This window comes from Papaver somniferum, chromosome 5 (genome assembly GCF_003573695.1).
Source record: "Papaver somniferum cultivar HN1 chromosome 5, ASM357369v1, whole genome shotgun sequence".
NCBI classification, from domain to species: domain Eukaryota; kingdom Viridiplantae; phylum Streptophyta; class Magnoliopsida; order Ranunculales; family Papaveraceae; genus Papaver; species Papaver somniferum.
In genome coordinates this window covers 150,069,160-150,090,100 of record NC_039362.1, presented here as the reverse complement: position 1 = coordinate 150,090,100, position 20,941 = coordinate 150,069,160, and the positions used below count along the sequence as shown (strand labels likewise).

Genomic DNA, 20,941 nt, shown 5'->3' with positions numbered 1-20,941 from the left:
AATCCGTCATGCCATACCGATATTAAGGGTTCTGCCGGGGAACATAGCACATGAAAGTACTCAGTGAGTCTTGTATCGGAGAGATATCGAAGTTTACAGAGCGTTTGGGATGGTTGCTACATTCGCCAGTCTGGATAAATTTCATGTAAATATATTGAATGACTCAATAAATATGCCGGTGGAGAGGTTAGCACTCATGGAACCATTTCCTTGCAGAGTGACGTCACATAAGATGCAAGGCTTTACGATTTTAACCCTAAGCTAAAAACCACCATCAACATTAAGTCCCCTGCTTAGCACGTGACAGTGGCATTGTTGCGGGGTAAGCATGAGATGGTGACAAACAAGAGTAAAATCGAAATAGCAAGACATGAAAAGGTTTCCAAGGAGATTCAACTAACCTTTGGTGGAAGGCATGGGGAATCTGTGTTGGCGGCTCTACGTAATTCCAACTTGGCCATAGGGTGTTGGCGACAGCGCTGAAATTTTGGCTACTGATTGACAGAGATGGCATTGTAATTTGGTCTGCGAATTGGTGAATGACGCTAGGTGGATAGGTCACAAAACGTATGGAGATGGCGCTGCTTTGAACGACCAGGATGGCGTTTCCTTGGTTGGTGGAGATGGAGCTGCTTTGAATGGCTAGGATGGCGCTGCTAGCTGGAGTAGCGGATGGGTGCGTCTATCTAGGCATGGCGGATGGCACGGCTACCTTGGGATGTCCGTGGAGTGGTGCGGCTAGCTTGGACACAGAATGGACGAGATGGCTGCTGGCTTGGATGCAGAACTTTGTCACGGGGCTAGAACGCGGACTGTTGGCGCTGGCGTGGTGCTGCTGGCTTGGCTGCGTCCGTGGCGTGGTGGATGGCGCGGCTATCTTGGAGTGGGCAGAGATGGCGTCGTCTAGGAGTGGTAGATATGTATCCATGGAGCGTTGGCATATTGTTGGCTTGTCCGTGAAGATTAGCGCCATGGAATGTTAACACCGCGGGCCCAGCTGCCTTATTTCGTGCGTGTCCCAAAAGAGAAACCTTTCTCTAGTCGAACTCCAAAACACCATGCCTATAAAAGGCGTTACCTATCTTCCTTAATTTCGTATTGTTTGCTTTGTTTTCATATCTTGGTGCTAGCTGCAAAGGCTTGGATCGGCGGAGAGAGCAGCAGCAAAAGTAGGCGAGCGTATTTTAGGTATGTTTTTCAATGTTTCTTCTTTTGTGTGCTCTTCTGTGTTGGTGTAAACCCTATCCATGGGCATATCCTCCATAAACCCATAGAAATACTCTTGTATGAATGATTCTTCTCTGCTAGCAGTATAATAGTAATTTAGCCGTCACATTGATAGTAAGGAAGCCCATTATTATGCAAAGTAGGCGTGCACGGATGGGTGGCCTCCGTTAGTTCTTCTCCCATGAAAACCTAGCTTTAGGGTTTCCATTTCCTTTTGTGGCCGTGTGCACAATTTCCGTGGTGGGACACACTCTCCCTTTGGTCGAGAGAATACTTCCTGCTGCGAGACACGGTTTTGGCTAGGGGCACGTTTCCCGCGGCAAAACATGACTCGTTGAAGTGAGTATCAGTCCCCACTCTTTTGGATATGCGTGTTCCTTTTGGCTACGTGTGCTATGACTTGCGACCAAAATAAATTGGCTTGCGACCAAAATAGATTCTCCGCCGGTGATAAAGTATTCTTCATGCACCTTTTTTTTTTGTGGTAGTAACTTTTCTTCGTTTTGCTCCATTGTATTTATTTTGAAAGTGAAAGCAGTATAAGAAAATTTTATTAGGATGTCACCCGAGAATAGTCCTGCTGCTATGTCGAAAAACGTTAGCAAATCCAAGCCCAACACGGATGACGAATTCTTTACACAGTATGCCACGGTTAATAGAAACCATCCCAAATATGTGGCTATCCTTCTGAGTGGTTCAAAAAATAAAGGAGACGCCCCATCAGTTCGGCCAGGGCGCGTGATACGATTTTTTCTTCAGAAAAATGAGTATCCTGCTTCTCCTATTGACTTCAAGGCTTGTCAGATTCCATTGTGTTCTTTTGATGAATGGTTGTGGTTCATGATAAGTCAAGACTGCATAAGAGACAGTCTGACCAGGGAGCAGATCATCAATGCGGCCATGGCTTATGCAACACTTCAAATCAGGAAGGACATCGTGCGCTTGGTCACTTTTATCTCCAGATGGTGTCCGGATACTCATACGGCCATATGCAGGTGGGGTGAAATGACTATTTCTTTAGAGAGTGTAGCCGTCCTGCTGAATTTTCCAATAACATGGAACCTTGACATTACTTTGTCTGATGAGGAAAAGGAAATGCGCGCCACTCTCGTTGCCAAGTCAGCAGGGTTTGTTCGGAAAGATTACGAAACGAAGTGCTTCTACAGCTGGTGGGTGTCTGAATGGTTCTCGAAAGACTCGGATCCGGATCAGATGAACGGTACGCTCTATGTCGCTGCATTTTTGGCTCTGTGGTTATCCAGAGATATTCTTGATGATGGCTCTTGCAAGAAGGATATAAGATAGGAGCTCATCAAATTGGATATCAAATTAGCGAAAGGTGTTGTCCTCCCCATCGGCCGCTTGTTTCTTGGATCTTTGTACACCCTTCTGGATCGCTTGACCGTGGACATGTATGCTTCTAATGGTCATATGAAAGTAGACTCGTATTTTCACATCACTTTTCTTCAGACGTGGATGTAGGAGCATTTAAAAAATTATGCTCCTAAGCCGATGGCTTCATTTTCTGACTCCTATGGAGGTTCTGGGATACTCCGCTAGTTGAACAAGCGTCCAAAATCCGGGTCGAAGCTCATCGACTTCCTCGACAATGCTTATGCAATTAACTTCGTCCTTGGGCTCCGGTACATGCATCCATAGTTCAGCCAAACACTTTTGTTGCTGCCCCAAATATGACTTTGCTTTCTGCTGGAGAGAATATGAGCGTTGGAGAAATCATATTCATGCGAAGCTGTATACCTGGACACGTGCCATCTTTCTTCAGGGGATCTTATGAGGAGGTCCTTTATAATATTGACAGGACTGCTCGGCATATGGGTTTTGACCAAGGAGTCCCATTTCTTCGTCAGTCGGCGGCTCCGAAAGAATTGTTGTCATCTGCTCTTGATGCCAGTGTTCTTGCGCCGGGTAAAAACCTCCCTTTCCTGCTCTCAGAACGAAGTCCGTCGACGACCTCCAAATACAATGTGTTCTGGCAGGGTGAGTTTCTCGACCTCCATGGGTTTGTGAATGACGTGATCAAAGATCCTTGTGGCAATCCCTCCTCTGCAGTTTTAGCATAACATCCATTGTTGAGGGAGTTTCCTACGGCTAAGCGGAAATCTCCCAGCCTGGATGTGGACAGTCCCCAGAAAAAAGAGAGAAGGTCTAAAGACCGTGCAGGTGGTTTTCAGTCGGATTCGACGACTCTTGTGACTTTTAGTTCTTCCAATATGCGATTATGTATGATTTTCTTCCTGATTTGGTCGTCTTGCATAAATATTATGAATTTTTGTCACTGAACATCTCTTCCCTTTTGATTCAGGGTCTCAACAAGATAAACGCCTTTACCATACTTGCAAGTGGCCAAAAGGTGATTCCTTCTGAAGAAAAGACTGGCGATACTGAGCCTCTCAGCAGTAAAGAGGAAGATGATGAAGAAGAAAACTCAGAGTCTGACGGTGATGGGGGAAGTTCTTCAGAGCGGGGAAACGAGTCCTCTTCCAATCCCGGTGGGCACACAGATGAGCCGGTGAGTCTCCCACACGTTTTCCTCTTGGACTATTTATTTATACCGCACAAATATTCAACTGGTGGTGTTCACAGGAGGAGGATGCTTCTGAAAATAATTCTGAGATGGAGATTCACAATAATGGAGATATAACTGTGTCTCCAATCATGGAAACCGTACCCGCTGGTAATCTGGAGATGGAGATTGATCGTCGTGAAGATGTTGTTGTGTCCATGATGATAGGAAACGCTCCCATGGATGCAGGTGTAATTGTCGCTAAGGAACCCCTGTTGGTCGCGGAATCAATTGCAGGTGCTACTTTTGACCCTCCATATTTGACTCCTCATGAAGGTCACATGCTAGTTGGAGGTTTCAGCGTACCAGTTATGTATGAGGCGCTGTATACCAAGATATGGGAAAGGTATGGACATATTTCCACATCCAAAAAGATCACTAGACGATTTGCGCTGGTCAAGCGCGTGGAAGAAGATTTATATTTGATTTATGACATGTGCAATGTGTATGGCCATACTGTTTCTGAAGATGTAATCTCAAGCTGGAAGTTTCACCGGGATGTGTGCGTGGGCTTTGAGTTCAACGTCTCCTGGTTTTGTGAAGGTTTTTCTGAGGTCCAAAGGTTGCAGGCCGAAGCGGCTGACGGCCTTTCTGCGGATTTGATTAATCAACATGAGGAAGAAGTCGAGAAGTTGTCCCAGGAGTTGAAGCTGAAACAGGTGATTATTGTTTTTGATTGTGATTATAGTAAATAGGATTCGTTTCAGACTTGTGAAGGAAATGGAATTTTTAGATTTAATAAAATTATATACAAAATTATTAACAATGGGTGCGAGAGGTAACCAAGACACTAGATTCCACTATTATGCAAAATTGAATGATAAATATTTCAAAACTCTACTCAATTCTTAAGTCCTCTTTTATCTTTAATTCACTATCAATCATACAGATTCTCAAACATTATTTGTAAACCTTAAGCATAGATTATCAAGAGATTAAACCAAGCATAACCTATCAAACTGAATAACAAATAATTAAGACAATCATTCAAATAATTTAAAACTCTGGAAAAGCAGCGATTAGGTGAATTATAAAATTAAATGAAATAGTTACCCATTTATGTTGCGTGAATAGCTTCCTCCATTGCCTTGGTTACGAGGGAATTAGCTCATCATAGTATAAATGCTCTCAAAATAATTTATTATGGCTCAAAAATGGTTTACAAATGATGAGAAGAAGAGAAAATGGTGTAAACAGCTAATGTGCGACCCACAGGAAGCGTCACACAAGAAAGATACATATGAAATGCTGTAGTCTTTGGGAAACTACGACCCACACTCCACTGTCGCTGTCACTGTTGAAGAACGACAGTCTCTTACAGTCTATTGTTCTTCGTGTTCATCTTCATGCAGCAGCAGAAACAGAGTTTTGTTAAACTCTGATTTCGTCTTCTCTAGCTCTCCCTAGCTCCCAAAACTCTCGACCCCCTCTCTAGTAGACCCAAAGAGCCTATTTATACCCAACAACAGCTCCAAATCTCGCCAATAACTCCAATATAATTCTTCATTATGCGGGCAGTGAATAACAATATTTTCCGAATATTTTCTTACCAAACTTGGAATTTCTTGCGTAAACTTCCTCCCTCCACGCTCCAAATCGATTCTTCACGACCCAAAGTGATGCTCGAGCCATTCCACATCATCAGAACACGTCCATAACTCTCCACGACGCGTGATTATCATCCTCCAGTGCATGCTTGCCCTGTTTTGAACTCGAGAATCAAAACATGTATTCCAGCCAAATTTGATCGAAACCACCACCCAAACTTTGTTCCTTATGCCAAATCACATCTTTCTGCCAATTTTCAGCGATTGAATCGCACTCTAACTTATTCATTTTGACAATCAAAATTCTGCCAGTTGAAAACTTCATTTCCCGCCAAAAACACAAATTCAAATTGTTGAAGAAGGTGCCCCTTATCCAGAGTGCTGGGGTGCAAATATCAATTGGGGTGGAAATAGTAATTTTTATGTGTTCATCCGGGACATTTCTGGGACGCTTCCGGTGCATTTCTGAGGTGCCTACGGTACATTTCTCCGGGGTGTAAAACACTGCTTTTTTAGCCCATTTCGCCGCAAGGGCTTATTTCTCTAAAATTTCCTACAAGAACACAAAATAACACAATAATTACTTAATCGAGTCTAACAATACAGAACATTGAGAACAAAATAGACACATAAATGCGTCTATCAACAGGCGGCCCTCCAAAACGCGAAGGAGGCTTTCTCTAAGAAGAGCAAGCCATTGATGAATGATTTTACTTGAATATCTTCTGTCTTCTGGACTTCTTTTTGCTTAGGTTTTTTTTTTTTGAAAGGCAAACGAAACGCCTAGTTTATGGTTTGATTCTTTTCTTTCATTATTTGGATTTTTGGATTGATAGATAATTGTTACCTATGAGGGTTTTGGATTTTTTTTTGGAATGAATTTTAGAATAATGTTGTTTTGATCATGACTGCTAGTAGCACAAATATTCCAGGAGAGTCATGGAACCGTGAATGTTATATGATGGTAGAAAGTATGGGATGAAATTTTGGGGATAACATGGCTATCGGTTCCTATTATCAACGTGAAAACTTGAAGTAACAGATCATGTACTTTTTATAACAAGACTTACTCTATTTTAGGGTCTCCCAACAAAATGGATCTTCCGGGCGTAAGTCTGAGTTTTGTGGGAGACACCGTTGTGACTGTGAGAAGTCCCCAGTCATTCCTCATCGTGTAATAGTTGACACCTGAGCTGTTGAACCTGCGTCGTTTGCTTCTACCATCTTGATATCCGGTTTGAAGGATGAAATTTGGAATTGGAAGTTGATATTGTAACCGAGAGATTAATCTCCCACTGTGGTCGCCTATTGTTTGTGGGTGAAAACGGTTTCTGCTAATTTTGGTAAATTCGTGTGTGTGAATGAGAAACGAGTCTAAACTCTAAACAATGTACTGCACGGGAGTACTTTTGATTCTAGAGATCAATCTGTACAAATCTGGACTTAACCAAGAAATGGCCATTCCAGACTTGCTTCGGTCACAAAGTGAAGGAGAAGGGTTGGTCTTAGGGAGGGAAGCGAAGAAATTGTTGAGACCAGAATCGTCGTTCTGGAAGTGTGGGTGTTTTGTGACTTCTATCAGAAAAGTGGACTTCCTAGCTGAATGAAAAATCTATTAGGTGATTTATGAATGTTGTATTGTTCTTCTGACCAAAAAACTTGTCGTTTGGCGGAAATAGGTGAGACCTATTTATACAAGTCGCAATACCCTGGTCTCATAGGAAGTGAAAACGATTAAGTGGTGGAAGAGTAACGTGTAACGTCAGGATTTATGTTTTCATAATGAGGGAGGTGGATCCTCTCACGCCATTACTCTTTTCCATTACTAACCGCCCCGCTTTATGACACTTTATTGTAACGGGCGTATTGCACGCCGTACGCTGTAAACTGCCAGACCAATACCCTGATGAGTATCCCCCAGTTTGTGACATGTTTGATGTCTTGAGTGTTTTCTGTGGAAAACATGTAGCACTTTGCTACGTGTGGCGAGCCAAAACCAAAAGACTTTCCGTAGGAAAATAGTATCTGATGATATTAGGCTCGTCTTGACTGATCGTCTGAAACTTTCCACCAGTCTGCCAGTTTGGTGACGATCTTGGATGGCTGAGATTGTATCTCATGAGGAAGGGTAGCCGTTAATTATGGCTACCTTCTGTTGGCGCCTGATGATGGCAAAGTGGCGCTTTGAGCGCGCGCCAGTGACATTGCAGCATGGCCGACATGTCTCGTGCATGCCATGGTCATTAGTTTTAGGCGGCTGGTCGCCTGAAAGTTTCCACAAGTCTGTCAGCTCGGTGGCGAACTTGGATGGCTGAGATCGCATCTCATGAGGAAGGATAGACGTTGATTTTGGATACCTTCTATCGGCGCCTGACAATTTTTTCTAAATTAGGGTTTAGCATATATGGCATGTCGTTTGGCATGAGCACCTGGCATGCGCGTTTGGCAAGTTAGGCATGTCGGTTGGCATGCGCGTTTGGCGAATTTGGCATGTCGATTGGCATGTGCGTCTGGCATGCGCGTTTGGCGAGTTTGGCATGCTGCTTGGCATGTTTGGCATGTTGATTAGCATGTGCGTCTGGCATGTGCGTTTTCGCGAGTTTGCCATGCCGATTGGCATGTGCGTCTAGCATGCGCGTTTGACGGGTTTGGTATGCTGCTTGGCATGTTTGGCATGCTGATTGGCATGTGCGTCTGGCACGCGTGTTTGGCGCAGGTTTTGGGAAGCCAATTGGCTTTGCGACCATCTTGCGTGGTTTCCTCCTTTTCAACGTTGTGGAGAGTTTGAAGCAACCTGATTGGTTAATGTAAGAGGGGGGCCGGCCAAGCATGGGTGTGGCTACACTTTTAGTGCGCCTGGCGGTTTTAGAGAGACCTGATTGGTCGATGGGAAGTGGGTCTGGCAAGCTAGGGTGTGGCCACACTTCCAGTGCGCTATGGAGAATTTAATTGCCTAGTTTGGCTAAGCATAGTTTTTCGACCAACGGGGTCTAGTCTATTGCGCGGGGCGTGAAACCCTGATTTTGCAAATTAGTCTGGTTTATGAGTTTTTTGTAAGTTATCACAATAATTGGCTGGATTTTGTATGCCGTCACAAAATTCCTTATCTACAAAATGCAGTGTGCTTTCCGTCTGAGCATTTCGTGCGATGGCCTTAACTTTGGTACTTGGAGGTTCATGCTACTCCGCTGCGAGTGAACATAAATCCGTCATGCCATACCGATATTAAGGGTTCTGCCGGGGAACATAGCACACGAAAGTACTCAGTGAGTCTTGTATCGGCGAGATGCCGAAGTTTACAGAGCGTTTGGGATGGTTGCTACATTCTCCAGTCTGGATAAAGTTCATGTGAATATATTGAATGGCTTAATAAATATGCCGGTGGAGAGGTTAACACTCACGGCATCGTTTCTTTGGAGCGTGACGTCACATCAGATGCAAGGTTTTACGATTTTAATCCTAAGCTAAAAACCACCACCAACAAATAGCAAGCGACATTATGTCCTAAAATATCGCTAAGGTTAGCACGCCATATCCTATAATGGCGTTAGAGTTAACCTAGCAAGATGAGATTCAAAAGATAACCTAATATATATAGCCTCAACTGCAGTAGGTAAGATTAGGTGTTAATGTGGCTATGGGCGTAGCATGGCATGGCGTGGCCTAATATGGTGCTAGGGTTTGGCGCGCCATGGCCTAAAATGGCTTTATCGCCAGCTTGGCAAGCTGCGACCATAAAATGGCTTAATACCTTTCGTATTAGCTACAACAGCTGAGATAAGAATGGTGGGGCCATAACTTGGTCACGAGCATAACAAGTTCAATTAGTGACCTATTGGAGATGTTGTGGCAGATTATGTACCTAAGGTGGTGCTAAAATCAGCTTAGCAAGCCGCGATATTAAAAGTGGCCTAATATGCTCAGGGGCACTCACGGTGATTAAGACCGAAATAATTGGATCACGGTTTAGCCATGGTCATTTAGAGCACGTGTATTCCATCATAGCACGTTAGTGGACAATCAGGGTGATTGGGCCAATATGTGTTTGGTCGTGACTTGATGTTGGCCATCTAAGGCATGAGAGCGGACAACTTGGCCATATCCTAACATACGAGAATTAGGGCTTGGCCATAACTTTCCAATGGTCATGAAATATTTATATCAACCTAGGTAGTTAAGTTAGGAATTTTGGCTATGATTTAATTGTTATAACCACTTAGGTTAAGATTGGTCCTGACTTTTAGGTTTTTAATGGACTTGACCGGCTATGGCCAATTATTAGGTAGAAGGATATTGACAATGAATATATGTTAACTAGGGTAGCTGGAGCTAAGTTGGCCCTTTTAATAGCATATTGGGGTTTGTTTTTGATTGACCGATTGTCCTTGTCCCTTAATAACGTATTTACGGTTTAGAAAATTGGCCGTGACGTATTAATGACATGTGGGGGTAATTTCGGCTATGTTATAGGCTTGGCCATGATTGGCCAATGTCCCATGGACAGGTAATAGTTATGGGATGAACTTGGTCGTAGCTTTCCAAGGTCTCACGAGTCGTGACAGCCATGCCATGGACTTGGAGTGGCTGGTCAAGGTCCCATGAGCTGTGATAGCTATGCCATGGACCTGGCCAAGGTCCCTTGGAGCAATAACGAGGTTGCCCAAGATCCTACAAGCTGTAGGAGGTTTTCCAAGGGAGTTGGTCTCAGCTGGCCAAGGTGATTTGAGCGTGGCAAGATAGGCCAAGGACTTGGACAAGTTGTATTATCCATGATAGTTAGGCCACGAACTTGGCCAAGGTATGGGAAAGTTGTATGAGATTTGGAAGCTATACCACGAATTTGGCCAAGGCCTGGCCAAATTGTAACAACTATGATGATTAAGGAATAGGTTTGCCATGACTTGGCCAAGGTCCCATGATCTATGGTAGATGTGTCGCGGAATTGGACATGACTTAGGGTTTTGAATTGCGGCGGTATGTCGTTCCCAGATTCGGATAATTCCATTCAGGTACTAATTTGAACATGAAAGTGCCAATATGACATGTTCAAGGAACTCGGCTGTGGGAATTTGCGACTTGAGATGATGTTCGATACGACTTTGTATTAAATATGATACCTTCAGTAACATGTTTATTTTGTACATGCATAGACCATCTGAAGGGAAGTCTTCACCAACATCAGTGGCAACCCGAGGAAAATATTGCTCTACACTAGCGGTCACTCCGTTTAGAAGCCGTCCAATCAGTATGATAGCGTACTGGTACTGAAATACTCCGTACCTGTGTATGATATATATATATATATAGAGAGAGAGAGAGAGAATTTCGATGGTTAAACCCGTTAAGCCCTAACAAATATATATACTTATAGACATGTCTCTGATACTGGTTCAGAGGCGAATTTACAAGTTTTTCCCTTGTCAAAAACTCACCATCAACAACAAGGATGCATGACTAAGCCTTTGATGCCACGAAGTAAGAGAAGCCATCGTAGAACTAGCAGCTAAGTGGTGAGGAGAAGCAGAAATCAAACTGGATTCTAGTGGATAAAAATTGTGCATAAGTCTTCTAGCAAGAATCTGATTATTCAGAATAGAGTCGATCACATATCCACATGGGAAAAAATATCAAATGACCAACGACTATCAACAATAAAATTTGTTATAGACATATTATTATACTTGATAAAAGGAAAAAACAAGACATTATTCAAATCAAAAGTAAAATTACCACAAGAAGTAGTAATAATATTACTAGAAAGTGCCAGATGAAGCTTAACATTCCTTATCATGACTTGTTTCGCACCTTCATACTCTTCAAAATTGTCATGTAACTCCTGAATCTGGTATCCAGATTGAACCAATAGAATCTGAACCCCAGTTTCTACCCGGAATAGACTAAAATTATTGAGCATCCAGATTTGGTCACCAACATGTTGTGGATTAAATGGTGGTGGAGAAATTCTCATAGACACAAATGCTCTTGGTAATGAGTTTATGCGGGGAACATGACTCTTGGAAGAAACATGATTCTTAAAGAAATTAGATCCATCAAAATTTAACTTAGCGATGTTCTAGAAAAACAATCGAGAGAAAAACGGAAATTATTGTGATTATAGAAATTATTTTTCTGTAATGTTTTCGGAAAGGCAATCGAGTGAAAAACGAAAATTATTGTAATTATAGAAATTATTTTTTTTCATGTATGTGTCTTCAGCAATAATGTATGCCTTCCACTGCATATAGCTACCAACCAGCCAAGCTCAATGAAATAAAAGTCCTTAGGTATCCCTAAAATGTTTCTTCAACATTAGTACTGACCTCCAACAACATTATCATTTCTTTCATTGCAAAAAGAGCATACACTTTGCCTTCCCATTGTTCACAACCCCTCTGGCCTTTTAAGCCTGGACCCACCGTATTCGACAGAACCCACTTCTCTTCGTCGAGTTACAGTGCGCCTTATGGCCCCCCTTCTATTTCTGCTTCTTATCCAGATTAGAAATTATTATTTATGAATTGTCATTGACTAGGTGGGTTGGGTACTCACTCTTAAATGCCCCATTCGATGAAACTCTCAGCAAGAAGAAAAAGAATTTTAAAATGTGAGAATAATTTCGCAGTACTAAATTTTAATTACAGTTTCAGAGAATCAGACACATCTCTCCCATAGGTTATTCCACTAGTCGATGAATTTGGAAGTCGAGTATTATTGAAAAAGGCACCATAGTTGACTCGCTTAACTAGGAGGAGTCTAGGATTGGGCAGGCTTCAAGATTTACGGATTCTACGCCACCGCTCCGTTAGCTTTGCATTGGCAAATGTGAATGCAACACTAACTTCTCTTTTTTGTTGTTGGATCTCACGTGTACTACCTCGAACAAAGAGTGTTTATATGCAAATTGCAAAGATAACTTGATATGCACCTCATTGTGCGGAACTCCGATTCACGTAATATGTAGAAAAGGAAGAAAGAAAAAGCAACCATAATCTGAAACACGCCGGTTGAGTGCTCTACCTACTCATTCATACAGCTCAAATATGCATCCCCTGTTGGCTGTTGCGGTCCACAAAAGCAAATCCTCCCTGTCAGCAGCAAAAGCATACTAGCAAATTTAATTTTGGTGCGGATATCAACCAACTAACTGTCAAATGACTTGACTTTTAGTTTTAGACTGTTCCGTTTACGGCTTTTTGCTCCAAATTCAAGCTTGTGGAACCTCCCTGTCTCACCAAAATCTGCACCTAAAAGAAATAGACCCAAAATCTTCTTTAAAATAAGACAAGAAATCCAGTCTAGAAAGAAATTTCCATAGTCCAAGGACGGATCAATCGAGTTCCGAGCTGATGTGTTTCCACGTAAGATCATATTAACAGATAATTCATGTCCGCCCGGCTCATTAACTTATTAACCGGTAATACCGGTAACAATTATTATACTAGTCTACTAGCTCCAGCATTAAAGGTGTAGTAATTCACCACCGGAATCTTACTGTTGTCGACTAATTAATCTCCTAGTTTAAATCTCCCATTATCCAAAGTCTTTGTCCTTTTTCTTCTATAAATGGATACCAAATTCTAGTTGTTTCACTTCTTTCTATTCGTTTCCATTGAAGTTATCTGAGAGACAAAGACTTAAAAGAGAGAGTATGGATATTGGTCTAAAAGAGAATGGTCTGATTAGCCATGGAACTGCTGCTTCAGAAAATGATCAAGAACATGATATATCAAAGCTTCTTGACAAGCCACCAAGGCCTGTGAAAATTGAAAGAAAGAGATCTTTCGATGAGAGGTCTTTATGTAGTGAGTTGTCTATTGGTAGAGCACTAGACTTTGAAACACACTCTCCCGGAGGACGTTCTGTTTTTGATACTCCGGGATCATTTGCCAGACATTCATTCGAACCTCATTTGATGGTTGCTGAAGCTTGGGAGGCTTTACGCCGTTCGCTGGTCTTCTTCAACGGACAACCGGTTGGAACCATCGCAGCTTATGATCACCAGTCTGAGGAAGTTCTTAACTACGATCAGGTAATATATATATTAAGCCTCTTTTATAGATCGACCGACGTCGGTGGCTAGTACTCAACTGTTGATGTTTTAATGTGTACAACAGGTTTTCGTTCGTGATTTTGTACCGAGTGCTTTGGCATTTTTAATGAATGGTGAACCTGAAATAGTAAAGAATTTCATATTGAAAACCATTCACCTCCAAGGATGGGAGAAGAAAATAGATCGGTTTAAGCTCGGAGCAGGTGCAATGCCAGCAAGTTTTAAAGTGCTTCATGATCCTATAAGGAAATCAGATTCTTTAGTTGCAGATTTTGGTGAGAGTGCAATAGGGAGAGTTGCACCGGTTGATTCTGGTTTTTGGTGGATTATTTTGCTCCGTGCGTATACAAAATCTACTGGAGATTCGTCTTTGGCAGAAACACCTGAATGTCAAAAGGGAATGAAGCTTATACTGGATCTATGTTTGTCAGAGGGATTTGATACTTTCCCGACGTTGCTCTGTGCCGACGGATGCTCCATGATTGATAGGAGAATGGTAATACTATTGACTCCAACAGCTTCATAATGTGTACATTGTTCTTGTTTAATTTGGTGGTGCAAACTCATTTTTCGCAGGGAGTTTACGGTTATCCGATTGAAATTCAAGCATTATTCTTCATGGCCTTGAGGTGTGCTTTAGCAATGCTTAATCATGACAAAGAAGGGGAAGAATTCATGGAGAGGATTTCAAAACGTTTGCATGCACTTAGCTACCATATGCGAAGTTACTTCTGGCTAGACTTCCAACAGCTTAACGATATATATCAATACAAAACAGAAGAGTATTCTCACACAGCAGTTAACAAATTTAACGTCATTCCTGACTCAATTCCAGATTGGGTTTTTGAGTTTATGCCAACTCGCGGTGGTTATTTCATTGGAAACGTCAGTCCGGCAAAGATGGATTTCCGGTGGTTCCTTTTAGGTAATTGTGTTGCTATCCTATCATCTTTAGCAACTCCAGAGCAATCCAGTGCAATAATGGATCTTATCGAAGCTCGTTGGGAAGAACTAGTTGGAGAGATGCCTCTTAAAATCACATATCCAGCACTTGAAAACCATGAATGGCGAATTGTGACAGGTTGTGACCCCAAGAATACTAGATGGAGTTACCACAATGGTGGATCTTGGCCAGGTAATTAGTCTATCTTCATTTATCATATTGCAATTTGGCAATTTGGGTGGGCAGATGAAGTTGTATTGAATTTTAATGTGTTTCAATTCAATGTTGTTCTTGTGTGACAGTGCTTTTATGGTTTTTAACGGCTGCCTGTATAAAGACTGGAAGACCCCACATTGCAAGACGAGCAGTCGACATGGTCGAGAGAAGATTGGCAGGGGACAGTTGGCCAGAATATTATGATGGCAAACTTGGTAGATATGTAGGCAAACAAGCCAGGAAATACCAGACATGGTCTATTGCAGGATACTTGGTAGCAAAAATGATGTTGGAAGATCCAACTCATTTGGGTTTGATTTCACTTGAAGAAGACAAGCAGATGAAACCATTGACGATGAGGAGATCAAGTTCATGGTCTTGCACTGACCAAGCAACTTTGGAAGAAGATGTACAAGCAGTAACAAAATTACAAAGAAACGATAAGGGGAGTAAATCAAAAATTAGAAAATGAGTGTTAAATGTTGTCATTTCATTTGAATTATTACTAAGAACTACTCTTTGGTAGTTTTTATTTTCGTATGGATTGAGTTTGAAAAAAACAAATGGTTAAGTTTGCAATAACATCGTCATGATTTCATAGGTTTTGCATATATCACATATCCAGTCTTTTACCTGCGCAAGAATCAAAACTCTTGGCAACTGCTGCTTAATGGCTAACTTAATGTAGCTTTGTATCCGTAAGGAATCAGCAATTAACCCGGCCTGCAACTAAGGAATTATCAATTAAGGAATTGGCAATGCAGGATTAGCACTTTTTTTCATTTTTGGTGTTAGTTCCTCTTTCTTTACTTTTTCTGAATTTCTTGATAAAGTTCATATATGAACCAAATGCCAAAGACAAATATGATGTACCTATCCACGCCCACACGGCCACCCAGTACTCATTATCAATTCCTGCCGTATCAGATATGACAGGCAATAGATTCACCAACAGCCCCACCAACCTTCTTTATATTTTCATTTTTGTCATGAACTCGTGATCACGAGAAAAAGACCCTTTTCATACCCCTTCCCAAATTCAAAATTATAGCAAAAAGACATCTTTTTGGCCGTCAAATCATGCTGCTTTTCTTTGAAAGCTACATGCTGGTAAGCCACCATCATATTCCCCACCCAATTCCAAATGGATAAGATCTCCACTTCATAGTTTCTTCGGGCATCAAATATTACATGCTTTTTTTTCTTTGCAAAGTCTCCGTTTCTTTGAAGAGTCTATTTTTGCATGTTAAATAAAGGTCACTAACAAACCAAACGGATAAGAATTCCATTCATATATATATTCTATTGAAGCTGGTCACCGAGTACATGCTGCTTCTTTTAGCTAAATCCATGCTGCTACTTGTCCTTTTCCGGGCCACCAAGCCTTTTGCCCTTTTATGGTGCCTTTTGCCCCCTCTAATGTAGAGGAAGTATGGGATATGTTAGTTATGGAACACTAATTATTTCCAAAAATTAGCCGTGGTTATTTAGGGAAGGGATTTCCTAAACCGGTTAGGATTTTTGGTGGTCAAGTTTATAACCTATATAAATAGGTAATTAGGTCTTGTCGAATTGTATTGTGTAGAAAATGATTATGAGATCGGTGAGAGATTTCTTGTATAGCTTTTAGGGATAAAGTTAGGGTTTCGTTGTGAGAGCATATTTGTGAGGAACAAGAGACAAGGTTATCGTCTCGGGTAATTGTTGCGGTGTAACCAAGGGTTTGCTGGGATTCACACGATGTTGTAATCGTCTTTCTTCATAGTGGATTTGAGTTGGTGCGGCTCAAAGTGGACGTAGACAATATATACAAGTTGTATGTATTGGTCGAACCATTATAAATCTTGTGTCTTGTGAGTTGATTTATCTTTCTCGTATTATTATAGTTGCTTGTGCTTGGTTTACTTATTATTCATCATAACATCTCAAGATCCTTTATTCCGCGGTTGTCAGTGATTCCCTAAGAAAATCCTGACAACTGGTATCAGAGCTCGGGTTAGAGCTTTAGGGTTTATCGTTGTACGATTGGAGTGGGAGTTATGGGTGATAATAACGAAAGTACGGTAGCTAGGGTTAATGTTTTTAATGGGAAGAACTTTGCGTTTTGGAAGTCTCAGATGGAAGACTACCTATATGAGAAAGACCTTGCTGATCCATTGGGTGGAGTTGCGAAAAAGGGAGCACGCAAAGACGATGAATGGACAACTCTTGATCGCAAGTGTATAGCCGTGATCCGTAGATGTCTAACGGAGGAAGTCTACAATAACGTACATGAGGAAACTAGTACGAAGGATCTTATGGATGAACTTGAAAAGTTGTATCAAAAGTCATCAGCCTCGGGGAAGATTATGTTCTGTGAACAACTATTTAATCTGAAGATGCAAGAAGGCGAAGCGATTTCAGCACATCTTGGGAAGTTTAAATCAATTATTTCTCAACTTTCAAAAGTTAGTATTACTTTTGATGATGAAGTTCAAGCTTTACGGTTGTTGTCGTCATTACCAAAGAGTTGAGAGACTGCAAGGACAACCATTAGCAATTCCGCAGGGAGCGAGAAGTTGAAGCTTCATGATGTGCAACAAAGATTAATTGTTGAAGAGGAGAGAAGAATAGAACAAGGTTATGGTTCTAGTACTTTAAGCTCGGCATTAACTATGCACGAAGAAGATAGAGGCAGGAGTTCAAACAGGAGCAACAACAACAAATCTAGATAGAAGTCTAGAGGGAGATCTCAATCCCGACCTAGAGGTATTGTTGAGTGTTGGGCGTGTAAGAAAGTAAGACACTACAAGCGCGATTGTCCGGAAAACAAAGGTGCTAATAATAGTGGAAACAAAGGTAATCAAGAAGAGGTCAACGTAGTTGCAGCTGCGGAACCGGTGAAGGTCCTTGTTGATAACAAGAAGGTGATTACAGAAGGTTTTATACTACTCTCTGAGGACAAGCAAGATGAGTCTTGGATTGTAAACTCGAGAGCTTCTTTCCATGCAACGGGTGATAAGAGTATTATGATCTCTTATAAAGAAGGATACTATAGCCAAGTATTCTTAGGTAACGGTGAAGCATGCGACATCATTGGTTTGGGTGATGTGATCTTTAAAGTCAACGGTTTGACATGGAAATTGAAGGATGTACGACATGTTCCAAATTTGAAGAAGAACTTGGTGTATGTGGGCCAAGTTTGTGATGATGACTGTGAAGTTGTGCTTACGAAACACAATTGGAAAGTGAAGAAAAGAGCTATGGTATTAGCTCGTGGAGTTAGATTCGGTACTCTATACCAGACTTCAGATGGAACTACTATAGTAGTGGTGAAGACACTAACTTATGGAGATTCTATGTTCAGGAGGATATCTACCTAAGGTGAAGTCTGTTGATATGAGTTTTTGTGAAGACCGTGTTCTTGGAAAACAAAAACGGGTTAGTTTCAGCACAGGAGGAAGAGACTTGAGAAGTGCAAAACTTGATTTGGTTCACACGGATTTATGAGGACCAATTGATGTTGCATCTCACAGAGGGTTCCGATATTATGTCACCTTTATTGATGATCACTCAAGGAAGGTGTGGCTTTACTTCATGACCAATTGATGTTGCATCTCACGAGGTGTTTGAAGTGTTTAAGAAGTGGAAAGCTTTGGTTGAAACGGAAACTGGTATGAAGTTGAAGTGTCTAAGGTCAGACAACGGTGGTGAGTATGACAAAACAGAATTCTCACAGTTATGTGCTACAAATGGAATTCGTTTGGAGAGGACAGTTTCAAGGACGCCACATGAGAATGGAGTAGCAGAACGTATGAATTGGACGTTGAATGCACGTGCTAGGTGCATGAGGTTGCAGTCTGGTTTGCCCGAGACCTTCTGGGCACATGCAACAGAGACAGTTGCTTATCTAATCAATATGACACCTAGCTAGTAGTCCATTAGATATGAAGATACCAGAGGAGGTTTGGACCGGCAAAAAGGTAAATCTTTCATATATGAAAGTTTTTGGTTGTGTTGGTTATGTTCATCTTAGTCCCGGTGAGAGGTCTAAGATAGGTGCTCAAGCAAAGAAGTGTATATTTCTTGGTTACGGAAATAACGCTTTTGGGTATAAACTTTGGGACTACGAGGGTCACAAAGTTATTAGAAGTAGAGACGTCACTTTTTATGAGAATGAGCTGTACAAGGACAGGAATAAAACACAAGTTGAAGATGTCGGATCAAGCAACGTCGATAAGGAGTTGTATATCGATATTGATGATGTTTCTGCAGAAGGTGTGGTACAAGAAGGGCACGGTGTTGCTGATGGCGGAGAAGTACAAGGTGAAGATACTCCTGTTGCAGTGGGAGTTACTCCTATAATTCCACAAGAAGTACGAAGATCATCAAGAACTCCAAAACCAAACCCAAGGTATGCTCTGAATTATCTATTACTTACAGATGGAAGTGAACCTGAAGATATTAAAGAAGCACTAGCGGCTGATGATTCAGGCAAGTGGAAACTTGCTATGGAAGATGAGATGAATTCACTTAAGGAGAATGGCACTTGGGTGTTAGTAAAATTACCAAGAGGTAAGAAGGCGTTGCATAACAAGTGGGTTTATCGGATGAAGTCTGAAGCAAATGGAGAAGTTTGCTACAAGGCGAGGTTGGTTGTGAAAGGTTTCCATCAAAAACCTGGTGTTGATTACAACGAGATATTTTCTCCAGTTGTGAAGATGCCTACTATTCGAGTAGTGTTAAGTCTAGTGGCTTCTGAAGATCTCTACCTTGAACAGTTGTATGTAAAGACAGCTTTTCTTCATGGTGACCTAGATGAAGAAATTTACATGAAGAAGCCAGAAGGATTCATAAAGGCAAGGAAGAGATGGTGTGTAAGCTAAAGAAGAGTTTGTATGGTTTAAAACAAGCCCCGAGACAGTGGTACAAGAAGTTTGATAACTTCATGCATAGAGGTGGTTACTCACGGTGTAATGCAGATCATTGTTGTTACTTCAAAAGGTGTGGTTCTGACTACATCATATTATTACTGTATGTGGATGATATGTTGGTTGCCGAAACATATCTACAAGAAGTTGAGAATTTGAAGAAACAATTAGCAAGTGAGTTTTCTATGAAAGATCTTGGTGAAGCAAAGAAGATTCTTGGTATGAGGATCATAAGAGACAGAGCTAAGGGTGTACTTATGCTTAGTCAGGCTGAATATATTGAATGAGTGTTGAAAAGGTTCAATATGGAGAATGCTAAACCAGTTAGTTCTCCACTTGGAAATCAAATTCGTCTTTCAAGTATGCAGTGTGCGAAGACAAATGAAGAAAAGGAGTACATGGCTAACGTACCATATTCTTCGGAGATTGGGAGTCTAATGTATGTTATGGTGTGCACGAGACTGGATATTGCACATGCAGTGGGAGTAGTGAGTAGATATGCAAGCAACCTAGGAAAACAACACTGGGAAGCTGTGAAGTGGATTCTCAGGTATTTGAGAGGTAACACAAACGTACCATTGTGTTATGGAAAAGGTGGTTCTATCTTGAGGGGCTATGTGGATGCAAATTTCGCAGGAGATGTAGATAAAAGGCGAAGTACGACAGGTTATGTTTATACTATGGTGTCAGCTGCAGTGAGTTGGAACTCACGTTTACAGAAGTTGGAGACATTGTCTACTACGGAAGCGGAGTACGTAGCAGTAACAGAATCGAGCAAGGAGATGATTTGGTTACGAGGTTTGTTAGATGAGTTGGGTAAGGAACAACGAGATAGTGTTGTGTTTAGCGACAGTCAAAGCGCTATACATTCAGCCAAGAACTCAGCCTATCATGCTAGGACGAAGCATATAGATATTCGTTATCATTTCATTCGGGATCTCTTAGAAGAAGGAGAGTTGAAGCTCGAGAAGATTCTTGGTTCGAAGAATCCGGCGGATATGCTTACCAAGGGAGTTACATCAGACAAGCTAAAGCTCTACAAGGCTTTAGTTGGTATCTCAGAATGAGGATCTGGGAAGGGAGCCGCACTGACAAAGAAGGTGTTTTTAGCACCGTCAATCCAAAGTTTAAGAAAAGGAGAATTGAAGACAATAAATGAGTCTTCAAAGTGGGAGATTGTTAGTTATTGAAGACTAATTATTATTTCCTAAAGTTAGCCTTGGTTATTTAGGGAAGGGGTTTCCTAAACCGGCTAGGATTCTTGGTGGCCAAGTTTGTAACCTATATAAATAGGTAATTAGGCCTTGTAGAATTGTATTGTGTAGAAAACGATTAAGAGATCGGTGAGAGATTTCTTCTATAGCTTTTAGGGCTAAAGCTAGGATTTCGTTGTGAGAGCATATTGGTGAGGAAAAAGAGACAAGGTTATCGTCTCGGGTAATTGTTGCGGTGTAACCAAGGATT

General features: G+C 41.5%; 1 protein-coding gene across 1 annotated transcript; it reads left to right on the top strand.

The window, feature by feature from the left end:
- The first annotated feature begins 12,792 nt into the window (after window positions 1-12,792).
- Window positions 12,793-15,165, top strand: LOC113283182 (probable alkaline/neutral invertase F). The gene is made up of 4 exons (XM_026532357.1): window positions 12,793-13,387; window positions 13,473-13,904; window positions 13,985-14,543; window positions 14,654-15,165. The coding sequence occupies exons 1-4, from the start codon at window positions 13,007-13,009 to the stop codon at window positions 15,037-15,039; spliced, it is 1,758 nt and encodes a 585-aa protein (XP_026388142.1). The 5' UTR covers window positions 12,793-13,006; the 3' UTR covers window positions 15,040-15,165.
- Window positions 15,166-20,941: the final 5,776 nt, after the last annotated feature.

What these genes read in the sequence shown, in the direction of transcription:
- LOC113283182 (XM_026532357.1), top strand. Translation starts at nt 13,007, where the DNA reads ATGGATATTGGTCTAAAAGAGAATGGTCTGATTAGCCATGGAACTGCT. An exon ending in AAGTTCTTAACTACGATCAG is followed by an intron (nt 13,388 to 13,472) that starts GTAATATATATA and finishes TGTGTACAACAG; the next exon opens with GTTTTCGTTCGTGATTTTGT. An exon ending in CCATGATTGATAGGAGAATG is followed by an intron (nt 13,905 to 13,984) that starts GTAATACTATTG and finishes CATTTTTCGCAG; the next exon opens with GGAGTTTACGGTTATCCGAT.